Source organism: Echinops telfairi, unplaced genomic scaffold (assembly GCF_000313985.2).
Source record: "Echinops telfairi isolate 266 unplaced genomic scaffold, ASM31398v2 ScPeMD7_7475;HRSCAF=8513, whole genome shotgun sequence".
Taxonomy (NCBI): Eukaryota; Metazoa; Chordata; class Mammalia; order Afrosoricida; family Tenrecidae; genus Echinops; species Echinops telfairi.
In genome coordinates this window covers 16,641,968-16,655,746 of record NW_022111379.1, presented here as the reverse complement: position 1 = coordinate 16,655,746, position 13,779 = coordinate 16,641,968, and the positions used below count along the sequence as shown (strand labels likewise).

Sequence of the window (13,779 nt, the reverse complement as noted above, 5' to 3'; positions counted from 1 at the left end):
GCTCTGAATTGTACCTTGCCACCCTCCAGAATATAACTGTACTTTGTCATTCACACAAGTGTTAAACATATGTAAGCAAATGAACTTGATACTACTACCTCTTTCTCTCAAATGTATCAACACAAAAACAGGTCATTCTTATATGTTTATATCTCCTAGAATACATTGTATATGAGAAACATTTAAATTGGATGGATAGAATGGTAGATGAATTGTATAAAATGTTTATTATGAGTTTTCATTAAAAATAGAATATTGTGCTCTATACTTCTTTCTGAAATTTTACTTAAATGGCAGTGATATAATTTATGGACACCTCAGTATAAAAGCCGGGCAACCCACTTCCTGCAGGCCATCACTCCTTGCCTGTTAGTTCATTGTACTGTGGTGATTTGTGTGTGCTGTGGTGCTGGGAGATAAGCCTCTGGTATTTTCAAATACCGGCAGGGTCACCCATAGTGAACAAGGTTCAGCACAGATTCCAGACCAAGAACAGACTACGAAGAAGAAACAGGCTGTCCACTTGTGAGGGCGTAGCCTCGGAAAGCCAGTTGAGTGGCTGTGGAATTTTGTCAGAGGACTGTTGGGAGATGAGCCCCCAGGGTGGAAGGCGCTCAGTATTACTGGGGAAGCACTGCCTGCTCAAAGCAGGGTCAACCTTCGGGACTTGGAGGAGTCACGCTTTCAGGACCTTCATTTGCTGACGGGGGCATGACTCAAAATGACAAGACACGCGGTAAACAGCGATTAATAATCAGAATGTGGAAAGTACAAAGTGAGAATCGAAGAAAATTGGAAATCGTCAAAGATGAAATGGAACACATAAAGATTGATATCCTAACAGTGAGAGTTCTCAATTCATTGGCAGGGTCTCCATGTGGCTTAGCCTTTAGTGAGTCCCTTCTGACCACCGACGGGGTGTGAATGACCTTGCTGTGAGACAGAGTGCATTGGGAAGTGGATGCATGCAGATGTAGTTCGATTAAAATGTATCATTTTATCATTTGTTCTCCCTTTGACCCACTAAATCTGACCTACTTTTTAATATATTTTTGCTCTTTTTTATTGAGTTTTTTCTCTGTTTTCATTTTGTTATTGTTGTTTTTTATATGTATATTTTTCTGTATATGAAGTGCAGGATAGTAAATGTATAGAGACAATAACTGGATTGAGCATTTCTTAGGATTATGGCAGGGGAGGTTGGGAAAAAGGGGAAGTTAATGAGTGCAAGAAAGAACTGTTCTAAAATTGATGTGGTGATGAGTGCACAATTATTTTTAATATTCAACCACTGGATTGTATAATTATATGTGAATTATATGTCAATACAACCATTGCCATCTCTAAGCATTTGTGAGCTGAAATGGATTGGTATTAGCCACTTTAAGGCAGACAATCTTATGCCTCACTCTGCCAGGAATGACAAATTCACATTCATCGTCAAAAATAATATTTCAAGCTGTGTCTTGAAGTACAATGCTGTCTGTGATAGGATATGCCTTCAAGGAAGTACATTTAGTAAAACTGTTATTCAGATTTACACACCAACCATTACAGCCAAAGGTAAAGATATTTAAAGATTCTTCCACTGCCCTTGAATCTAAAATTGATCAAATATGTCATCAATTATTGGCAATTGGCATGTGAAAGAAGAAGGAATAATGGTGTTGGAAGATACAAGTCTTTGTTATAGGAGCAAACTGGAGATTAGGTGGTAGAATTTTGCAAGACCCAACGGCTTCTTCATTGAAAATACCGTTTTTCGATAACATAGATGGTGACTGTATACCAGTCCTTCGCCAGATGGAACCCACAGGAATCAAACTGACTATCAAATTTGTGGAAAGAGATGATGAAGAAGCGCAAATGAAGCCAGCGGTGATGGTGGAGCAAACCATCAATTGCTCATATACGAGTGCAGGTTGAAGCTGAAGTCAATGAAAATAAGTCCATGAGAGCCAAAATACAATTTTGAGTATATTCCCAGCATTGTTGAAACAGAAATAACTTTATGGAGATCATGGAAAGCCCATCTTTTACAGGTTTAGAAAATGACACCAGTTACCTTTGGGTAAATGTGGTAGGATTACATCTGAATCTAAAACAAAAGAATTGATTGCAAGTCTGTTTAAGCAACTCTTTAGATCAATTTCAACAGCATTACCATGTGACCCATCAATTCTACTCCTAGGTATATTCCCTAGAGTATTGCAACAAGTACACAAACAAATATTTATGCATGCATGTTCATAGCAGCATCCTTTACACAAACCAAAAGGTGGAAACAGCCCAAATGGCCATCAGAGGATGAGTGAGTGAACAACTTGTGGCAGATCCAGACAATGGCATTTCATTCAGCCATAAAAGGAATGACTTGATGATATAGCTTACAGTGTGGTTAACTGAAAACATTATGCTAAGGGAAAGAAGTTTGTCATTAAAAAAATTTCTAAACCAACATATTATAGAGCTCCATTTACATGAAATGTCCAGAATAAACAAAATGGTTTGGTGACTGCGAGGAGCTGAGGAGAGGGAGGAATGGTGCGTGACTGCTTAATGGGTATGGAGTTTGCTTTGGGTGTTATGAAAATGTCTTTGTAATTTGATGCAGGTGATGATTGCACATTATGAACATGTGAAATGACATTGAATTGCATGCTTTACCATAGTGACTATATGCTATGTGAATTTCACCTCATTTAAAAATAGTTAGAGCTTCCATTCTACACGGCTGAGTAACTGTTCTTCCACCTTAGTAGAACTTGGAAGATGTGTTCTCTGGAGTGGATTAAATAGGGGACTGTCCCTTGGAAATATAGCTTACAGGTGGCAAGGGGGAATTGAGTAAGGGTGTGCATGCTCTTTTAGAGACCTTGCACTCAACCAGGCCAGCTTGTTGCCGTCCAGTCGATTCTGGTTCACAACAACCCTGCGGGACAGAGTACAACAGCCTCATCGGGTTTCTGAGACTACATCTTTCTTCAAGGCAGAGGCTGGGGCTTCAAACAGCCAACCTTTTGGTTATCAGACAAACACAAAACCACTGTCACCAGGTCTTCCCTTAGCCCAAACTCACGGCTAATCAGCCCAAGAAGTTGATTCCAATTTACAGCAACCGTTTCTAGGGTTTCCAAGGCTGTAACTCTTTACACGAGTAGTTAGTCTTATCTTTCTCCTGAGTCGAGCCTGATGAATTTGAGCCACCAGCTTTGTCATCAGTAGTCCCAACATTTGCCTGACAGTGCCCTCAGGGCTCCATAGAGAGGACTAAACCTTTTCCAGACAGATTAGGAGGCTGACCAATGTAAGCGAAGCTGAAGTAAAAGTTTCACGAAGAAATCACCAGGTCACTAATGAGCGGAAGTGTCCCTTGGGTTTCCATGACTGTCAGCCTTTACTGAAGTAGACAGCCTCCTCTTTCTCCCACAGAGCAGCTGCTGGTTTCCAACTGCTCACCTTGCAGTTAGTAGCCCAGTGTGTAGATAACCCACTATGCCACCAGGGTTCCCAGAGCCACTAAATTATTATTTTAAAAATCTATTGTATGTAAAGCAAATTTCTGTTAAATTTATGGCTTCACTCAGACTCTGAATAATGTCCTTTTATTACTTACAGGACACACACACACACACACAATTGTGATTGGCTTTTTCTCCAGGATCTTTTCTATTGGTTGGTGATAATATATAGAACAACACTAGATTTTGTGTGGCTGTTTTGAAACTAGTTCTGATATATTTTCAGTTGACTCTTGAATTTTCAAGAGTCATCTGTATGTTTTTTGTCTTTATAATATTGTACTTTCTTAATTTTCTGAACAATGAAGAGCAATAGTAGTCATACAGTGAAATCTTCACTTCATTTGTATGTAAAAATCACATTTTGCACACATTTGGACATACTACTTTAAAAAAATGCACAGTCACTTTATTGAAATATTTCATTTCCATAAAATTTACCTTTTAAAGTATGCAAGTCAGTATTGTTTATTTTTCTAAGTGAATGTGCCTTTTGTTTGTTTATTGTTTTTTAGCATAATCATACAGTTGTGAGACTACACCATTGTCCAATTTTAGGCTATTCCCATACCCTCAAAAGAAACCTGATACCATTAGCAATCATTCCGAGTTCCAATTCTCCTGAAGTCCTGACAACCCCTAATCTACTGTCTCTGTGGAATTGCTTATGGTAAGAAAGGCCCTGGGAAGTTGTGTCAAGGAATCTTTTTTCATTATCTAATACCCCTGTTCCATCCATGGAGGAGGGTAAGGACTAGCTAAGAAAAATTTGATTAGGGAACACTGTAGCCCCGATCTTGCTCCTTCGGCCTCCTTTTTGTTTCCCAAACTCAAGGCCATTGAAAAGGACTATGATTTGAGCCCCTCTAGGAAGCTAAAACCGCCATTTTGATGAGGTGTCAATTGAAGATAGCAGAAGTCTTCTGGGAAGGATTAGCCAGATGGAGATACCACCTTTCGAAGTGAATAGATCTAGATGGAATATATGGCGAGCAATAGTAGCCCTACAGTTTGATATTTTTATTTAATAAAGGCCTCTGATCCTGTAGCAATACTTATTGACTTATCCTTATACATTAAAGCCTAGGATGAAGAGATACTATTTTCTTAAAAGAGCATCTGGCATTTCTCTGGTGGGGCTGTAATTTCCACCAATTCGTCATCAGTGTAGCTACCTGAAGGAGAGCACTTCTCTCCCAACCCACTAAGTTTATTCTAATTAGCCCTTTGTGAGTGTTGACAAGGAAGGTGTATGTGAAGAGAGTCAAGGGATCCCCATCACACTGAGCAAGATCCTGGCAGATTGTATGGCACCAGCCTGTTGCTCTCAGCTTGCTTTTTGAGCTGCTACTGTCACTATGTTATGTGTAATAATACAGCATCTGGTAGAGACTTGAGTGACTGTGCAGTGAACTTGATGTTCGTTGGAGTCATTATCTGTAATGAGTGTGGTGATGCAAATTAAGTGACTGGAGAATCTGATAGTCACTTGCAAGAGGTGGCTTCTGTTGCCAGACCTTGAACAGTTGAACATGAATACAGGCACATGGTTTCCTGTGATGGTCTTAATGATTTCACTTTATTAATTTACAATCCATCCAACCTTCTGTATGAGTAGGTCACACTCACTTTCATGTGTGTAGAAAAATAGAAGCCATTCCTACGGAGGGACTCAAGGAAACTCACTTAGAAAACAGAAGGCTGCTTTCAGCAGTATACTTAAACTTAATAAGAAATGTGTCTTTCCAAGCTTAGCCTATGCAAATTTAAGTAGATATAATGCTTTCACATTTGGAAAAAATATATTGATAGCAATTGAGGAATCTGCTTGGGGCCACATCTGACCTCCAGGCCGAGGTCAGACTTGTCTCACTCTCCAGCCTTCCTCCAATTCTGACAGCAACTGCCCCTCCCGCTGCTCTACTTTTCAGCTGGGCTCTATAATTTCTTGCAGTGGCCATATAGAACTCACAAATATTGCTCACAATTATGGCGGTTTTTAGGAAAATTAATAATTTACAGTTGAGGTGAGAATGCTCAGGATACAGTTGTTCAGTGAGGACAGTTTCTCTGCTGTGCCCACAGGCAGGCCTTTCTCTGGCTCTGTGCCTCTTGGTATGGCCTCTGCCTTGCTCAGGCAACGTTACAGCTCTCTTTTAGGGCTCCCTGTAAATGCCCGTAGAGCATTCCACTCCTCTATGAGCAGTAAATAATGTGGCTTTTCTAGCTGAAGTCTCTAACTCCCACCAAGCCACTTTTCCCTGCATGGGATTGGTAAGAAGTTGGGGGAAGATAATGATAGTATTCCCAGGAATGCCATCCTGCTGGGTCTTAGATGAGCCCTCTGAGAAGCAGGTAGAAGAATCCCACTACCAGCAAGTGTCAGGAGTAGTTTGTCTTGTGGATCTGAGATACCATGCAGTGAACCTCCTGGATCCAGAGGACAGCTGTACCACCAGTGGAGCAGGAGCCAGAGCATGGAACAAAGTGATGGGCTTTCCAAATCCACCGAACAAGTACAGCCGAGTTTTGTTTGTTTTTTTATGCAGAAGGCTTGTTTATGGAGTAGGGTGCCTCTGGACACTTAATTGGGGAAGTTGGACTTGCAGGGAAATAGAGCTTGAGGACCTTTGGGCTGCTTACTGGGGTGGGGTGCCTCTTGGCATTTAATTCAGGAGCTGGGTTTGCTGACCCAAGGAACTTGAGGTTTAGGCTTATAGCAGAGTGGTATGCCCTCTAACAAATGCCCAAAGAGCATTTATTAGTAGGCTTGACAGTACTTTGTAACATAGCCTGATAAACAACCCTGAGTGTTTCTCACTGGCCTTACAACTTGTTCACTTCCATAATAAACCCTTTAATCATGAATTTTCTCATGACTTCGGTGTCGTCATTATAATGGATATGAGAACCCAGCAAGGTAAAATAGAGAACACGAATTAAGACTTTACAAGCCCCAAATCAAAGGCTCCAGTTCAGTGGTTCTGCAGCTGCAGGTCCCTTAATGTTCCCAGAGTTACCTTCCTCGATAGGCCAGGCTTGTGACCCAAAGCACTCAGCTTTACTTGTTCTGTGAGCTGGGAAATCCACTGTTCTGACTCATGCTCTTGCTTCAGCTCCTGCTGGTAGTGGGATCCCTCCCTCCTGCTTCTGAGATGCCTCCTTTTATACCCAGCAGGATATCACTCAGAACTCTGTTAATAACCACTGGCAGTTGAATCATATAAGCCAATCATATCTTCCCCAACTTCTTATGTAGACTCGGCAGGGAAAGGAAGGTCATTTGGTAGGACTAACAAAGGCTATGCCTAAAAGAGCCATAGTAAATAATCTGCTGCAAAATCATTAGGTAGATATAGGAGTGTTTGAAGTTAGCCATCAAGTTTCTTAAACATGAATTGTAATGGTTGAGGGATGTGATTAGAAACTGTATTAGGAGTCCACCAGTAAGGACTATTAACGATCATTTCACAGAATCAAATTACAATCATATTCAGGTAGTGCAAGTGTGTTCACTCGTTGAGTGAGTTGATCTCTGGTTGCATTAAGAAATGTTTCCATTGTGTATTCCTTGCTGTCGAGAGTCAAAGGAGCCCTCACAGCAACGTGGACTGTGAGTTGGAGCCCACCAGCCACTTAGCAGAAGAAAGATGTGGCGTTCTGCTTCTATAAAGATTTCCCATCGAGTCGATGCAGGCTCATGGTGAGCCTATAGGACAGGGTAGAACTGCCCCCTTTGAGTTTCCAAGACTAACTTTTTATGGGAAGCATGCCCCGCACGTCGTTCTCCTTACGTAGAGCTTTATAACCTTGGAAATCCATAGGGGCAGTCCTGCCCTGTTCAGTAAGGTCGCTTTGCGTCAGAATTGACTTGATGGTTGTGAGTTTGAGTTTGAATTGATCAGGATCCAGTCCCCATAAATATATTTGATTTACAAATAGATGTGATTTTCAGGAGAAAATTACAGATGTAAATTTCAGCAATATCTTACTAATTTTTTAAAGCATCAGATGCACTCATTGTTCTGTTTTTAAATAATAAACAGGTAACTATATAAGTTTAACAACCAAACATTTTTTAAATTCTAGATCCATAATCCTTTCCATCTGTTTGTGCAAGAAACATCCCAGAAATCTGGCAATGTAATTAATTCTGAAAAAATTACATTTACTTTTTTATGTGAAAGAAAAAGAACTTTCAACCTTAATTTGTGTTTGTCTGTGTGTGTGTGTGTGTAAGAGAGGATAAGGGAAGGGATTATGTGCTTGAATATAAGTAATTATCCTGCTACTGTTTTCTACATTATGCCTTACTTGTTTTCTGGTTCTGTTATTTGCAGTTTCCATAGCAAGGCGTGTACAAGATCCATTAGCTGAGCTTGTGAAAATTGAGCCGAAGCACATTGGAGTTGGAATGTATCAGGTAAAGCAATGTGAATCATTTAATTTATGAACTCCATCTACATAGGGAGCAGCACTCAAATCTGGCTTAGTAATTGTCAGTTGGAGTAGATTCCCATTATTAAAGATAAACAGTTAGTGGGTTCTATGTTATTAAGGGAGAGGAATTTTTCTTTTCCTCTTGTGAATTGATTAAGACTTAGAATCAACTATAGTGAGAGGTAAAGCTTATTGAAACATCATTCAGACTAATAACTTAATTTGCGAAACCTTCTCTTGGTAACATTCTTATGAAAATCAAGGCCAGGTAGAGTGGGAAACATTGGGGTGTTAGGTCTTTGTGTAAACCAGTATGAAGTTTCGATCTTTGGAAAGAAGTCTTTAAATACTTACTTTCCCCTTTTCCTCCCCCACTCCCAATTTCCCATTCCTATGTGATTATGGTGGGTCTTTTTGGTTATTACTCAGTATAATCTAAATCTCCTACTTGATGTTACTATGTAATAGTAATAGGAGTTAATAGTTCTCTTATTGCCAATTCTTGAGGTTGGGCATTTGTGGACAGTAGTAAATCTTGACAAAGTGAACCATGGTCGTAGCAGAATGGCATATGGGCCTGGAGGTGGAGCTGCAAGTATGATATGTAGAGTAACAGCCATACTGGTATTAGAGTACAGGCAATATAAGTTTAGCAAGTGGTAAAACTGAGAAAATCATCAAGAATGTGCCCTAAACGCTGTGATGGCAAGACATCACCTCATGTGCTTTGAACATCTTAATGGAAAGGACCAGTGCCTGGTGAAGGAAAAAGGTGGGCAAAACAAAGGAAAACCCTCAGCAGCGAATGGCCCAGTGGCTGGAACAATGAGTTCAACAGTAAGCCTGTGAGGATGACACAAGATCAAGCAGTATTTTCTTCTGTTGTATTTCGGGTCGTGATGAGGCAGAACCAATACAACAACACCCAGCACTTAACAATAACAACCAAACTTGATCTATGGCTTCATGACATATTTATTATACAAATATGATCGAAAGTAACACTTTGGACTATTGAATAAGGATGAACAAGGCTGGAATTTATTTCAGGAAATGTCACAGGACATGAAGGGGCCCACCATGTGAGAGATTTTTAACATTATCTTGTTATTCCCACCCATTATTCTACGTGTATATCCATTACTTTATTGGCGCATTATTTGCAGAAAATAAGGTATCTTGAAGATTAAGCTCAGAAAGGCCTCAAAATATAACCCTGAACTGAGAAGTGTGGAAAATACGAAAAGCCACCAGATGTAGAGAACTTTGTTAGTCTCTAACATCAAGATTGAAAAAGCGTGGAGAGAGTGGGTGATCATCAGAAATAATAGGAGTAAACCACCCCAAACGAAAGACAGACAAGTCTTTTCAAAAGGACAAGGGAGTACAGAATAAAAGGATGACAAAAGGCCCATATTCAATTATCATCTTTGGAAATTTCCGCATACCAGCAACAAGGAAGAAATAACCGAAAGCTTCCAGAGAGCAAAAATAGTTTATCTACAAAGAAAAGCTTCCGGTTGACATCAGTTCTATTACTGGTAAAATGAATGGTAGAAGATGAAAGTGCTCTACAGCACTTTCCAAATTGTGACGAAAGTATCGTGAGCCCATAATTCTATACTCAAGCAGACTATCAATTAAATATGAGGGAAATACAAACATTTGGGACATGTGGTTAAAAAAAAAAATTGTGAGGGTGGCACAGGACCTGGGAGTGTTTTGTTCTGTTGTGCATAAGATTACTGTGGATCAAAACCAACTCGCTACCAATTAGCAACCACAATATATTGACACATACATTTAAAAACAGCTTTATTGAGATACAATGACCTACCTTACATTTCACCTATTTGATGTGTGTAAGTCAGTGTTTTTTAGTAGATTGACAGGCTGTGAAACCATTAGCGTAATCTGATTTTCACTGTCTCATGGAAAAGTCTTGTATCCATAGCACTGTATTAGGCTGGGTTCTCTAGAGAAGCAAACTAGTGACACATATATATAGAGAGAATGAGATTTATATCAAGAAATGGCTCATACAAGGATGGTTAAGTCTAGTCTGATTCAAGTCTGTGGGTCAGATGGTGTGTTAGTCTGGGTTGACTAGAGAAACAAATCCAGAGACACTCAGATGTGTGTAAGACAGTTTTATATCAAAAAGTAATTGTATATTAAGAAAACATCTCAGCCCAGTCCAGATAAAGTCCATAAGTCTGATATTACTCCAAATGCCAATACTAGTTTCTGAGTAAGTCATGTGGGTCCAGTGGTGGTGGAAGCATCTCAGCACTGGTGTGGGGCTCCCTGTGGCTGCTCCAGCTCCAGGGCTCTAACTGCATCAGTGTAGCTCCATGTAGCTTGTCAACAGGAAGACCGGCAAAGAGTGTCTGTCCTGCCTCCCAGGAGGAAGATAGGAGTTCCCAGAATCCTCAGAGAAGGCCATGCCCACACAGAGGCATCATTGGCTGTGGCCTGATTGACAGGCTAGACTCCACCCTTTCTCAAATTGTCAGGTTATGTAACTGCCACAGATGGTAAGCTGGAGGCTAATCTTGATTTTTTGTATCTTTGAAGACCGACTAGCCATTTAGTAGGAAGAAGCCGCAGGAATACCACAGAGTGGTGGATTCAGAGTCGAATCCAGGGGTTGGCAGTCCTCTGATGAGTTTGGGGATTGGCAAACAATATGGTAGGAAGTTGATGAACCACATGCAAAATCCAGATCTAGCAGAAGTGACCAGCTTTCTTGTATTATAGGTGCCCTCATGTTGGTTCCGACTCATAGTGTCCCTGTGTACAGCAGAACAGAACACAGCATAGTCCTGTGCTCTCCTCACCATTGTTCTAATGTTGGAGCCCATGCTGCAGCCACAGTGTCAGCCCATCTCCTTGAGAGCCTTCTGTCTCACTGCCCCTCTACTCTACCAGTCATGATATCCTTCTCCAGGACTGGTCTCTCCTGAGGGCATGTCCAAAGGAAATCTCACCATCCTGGCCTCTGAGGAGCAATCTGATTGCGCGTCTTCCCAGGCAGATCTGTTTGTTCTTTGGCAGTCCATGGTAGCTTCAATGTTCTTCGCCACCTCCATCATTCAAATGTATCACTTTTGTTGTCTTCCTTAGTCAATGTCCAACGTTCACGTGCATAAGAGGCAATTGAAAGTACTATGCCTTGGGTCAGGTGCACCTTACCCTTCAGAGTGACATCGTTGTTTATCAAGACTCCAGGTGTCTTGTACAGCAGATTACCCAATGCAATTCATCTTTCTCATCTCTTGACCCCTGCTTCCATGAACACTGATTTTATATTCAAGCAAGATGAAATCCTTGACAACTTCAATCTCTTCTCTGTTTGTCATGTCATCCATTGGTCCAGTTGAGAGTATTTTGGTTTTCTTTAAACTAAGTTGTAACCCATACGGAAGGCTACAGCCCTTCATCTTCGTCAGCAAATGCTTCTTAAAGTTGATTAATTTTTCATAAATGAAGGCTTACAGTGGAAAAATTGTGTTGGAGTCTCTGTCGTCCTCACAGTAATATCCTTTCTTTTCAACACTTTAAAGAGGTCTTGTGCAGCAGATTTACTCAATGCAGTGCGACTTTTGATCTCTTGACTGCTGCCTCCATGAGCATCAATTGTGGATCTAGATTTCCCATGGAGTCTGGTTAAAAAAAAGGCAAGTCACACCCCTGAAGTGTCTTTCTTTTGATTGCAGCAAGGTTGTGACTTAATCAAGGGGGCTGCACTCCACCACAACTGCTTGCTGCTCCCAGAGCTGATTGCATTATGTCAGATCCCATCAGGGAGGTTGATTACATCATGTTAGATCACATCATGGGGGTCAAACTGACAACTCTTGCCCAGCCAACATGACCAAAATAAATTCCCTGTCACAGCCACCCCCTACGCAGACCTTCTCTCCCCACTCCTACCCCTGCCTTGGCAACTACAGTTCTACTTGTATGGACTTACCTATTCTGGACATTCCATATGAATGGAACCACACAATCTTTTGTCTTTAGTGATTTGCAATTTTTACTTGTTATAATGCTCTCTAAGTTCGTTCATGTGATAGCAGTTATCAGTACTTTATAAAATATATAAGCTGTTTACCATAGATGAAATACAGATTTCTCTATCAAGGTAATCCAAATGAAACGAAAGGATATTATTTAAATCTGATAATCAAATAAATATGTAGAAAAATGATAAAAACCTGTACAGGTAAGATATCCGTGAAATGGTCAGTCACATATACTACTGATAGATTTGTACATTGATATTTGTAGCAGACACGGAATACCCATGAGGAAATGTACACTCTTAAATGGGTAGTTCCCTCCAGGGACATATTCTGAGGCAATAATCGGAGCTTCTATTATATACAAATTCACTCTATTAGCAAAATAGTGAAAGTAAGTATCAGAATAGCTAAAACAATTATGGTAAATTCATTCATTAGCTAGAATATGCAGACATTTAAAAAACAGGCTTTCAAGGCAGTTTTAATGACAGATGTAATCACCTTTGATATAATATTTTAAGCCTGCAACAAAGTTACTAATACAGAATAAAACCAAATTGCATTTTAAATACAGAGATGTGTATTTTCGTTAAGGGGAAAGGCTGGCAGGTGACTGATCATATTTACATTTTTGGTTGGTATGCATAGTAGTTTTTCTTGTTTACCTTTTCTTTTTCAAACTTTGTATAGTGAGTATGGAGTGGGGAAATTCATTAGAAAATATTTGTCTATGTCCATCTTTCATTCCCTTGGACGGCTTAATTTTCAGACTTGGTCCAATGACTTCCAGGACAACTATAGTAGAACGGAATTAATTTCCTTTTAGTTGGGACCTCTAGGTGCTTGAGTACAAATATAATAACCATTCTGATTTAAGTTGAGTAGTTGAACCAACAAAAATACAACAGCAAAAGAGAATTGTCAAAAGAAAGAATTTTGAGTGGATGAAATGATAGAGGCCATAATATTAGTAGAAACTAAAATACTTTGGGTGTAATAAGAGCTAACATACCAAAAGGCAGCATTCTGGTTCTTGCCTTAGAAAGGAGAGAGCTGATTTTAAAAACACACGCCTGTCATTATTTCTGGAGAGAGAGAGAGAGGCAGCCAGTGTGGTCGAATGACAACATATCCCTAACTGACCCCTCAAGATTTCTTTGCTGGAAAGTGGCTTGGTGATCCTCCCAAGAAAACACTCTGAGGTGCGAGCCGGATGCTGCTGTGCTGGCTCGGTTGAGTTCTGTGGGACGTGGGGAATGGTGTGTTAGCCTGACCTGCTCAGATCCTGAGAACCAAATTTAAGCAAGTTGGATTTACTGGTTATATTTTTTCTTTGGACTGTGTTTTAGATACTTCCATGCTCATTAACACCTCTACTTGGTAATGAACATGTTCAGGAGAGTAGGAAGGATTTGGAATAGCCCGCTTCCTCCTTTTGTGTGTTTCTTGTTAGACCATGTGCTGATGTTAGGGAATGAAATGATGATCCAGAACGAGTGTTTTGGAAACATGCATGGATTTTTCTATATCCAGGCCATCTTTATTCCTCATTATTATGGACAATGAGGCGTGGCTGTGAAAGGAAGATCATTCTCAGCTGACATTTTTCGTAGAGAAACCTCACAGGTGGGAATTTGTATTTTATTTCTCCACTTTCTCTGTGGAATCAGTTGTAGGTTTGGGGGAAAAAAATAAAAGCAACTCCCTTTTTTTAAAAAACATTTTATTAGGGGCTCATACAACTGTTATCGCAATCCACACACACATCAATTGTGTAAAGCGCATTTGTA

At 40.2% G+C, this 13,779-nt stretch overlaps 1 protein-coding gene across 2 annotated transcripts in view; it reads left to right on the top strand.

Annotated features, from left to right (window-relative positions):
- SRBD1 (S1 RNA binding domain 1) overlaps window positions 1–13,779 on the top strand; it is a 251,041-nt gene that overhangs the window by 119,732 nt on the left and 117,530 nt on the right. For both annotated transcript variants that reach the window (XM_004699761.2, XM_045285760.1), the window contains exon 15: window positions 7,862–7,944. In XM_004699761.2, the coding sequence (XP_004699818.1) occupies window positions 7,862–7,944 (83 nt within the window). The remainder of the gene's footprint in view (window positions 1–7,861; window positions 7,945–13,779) is intronic.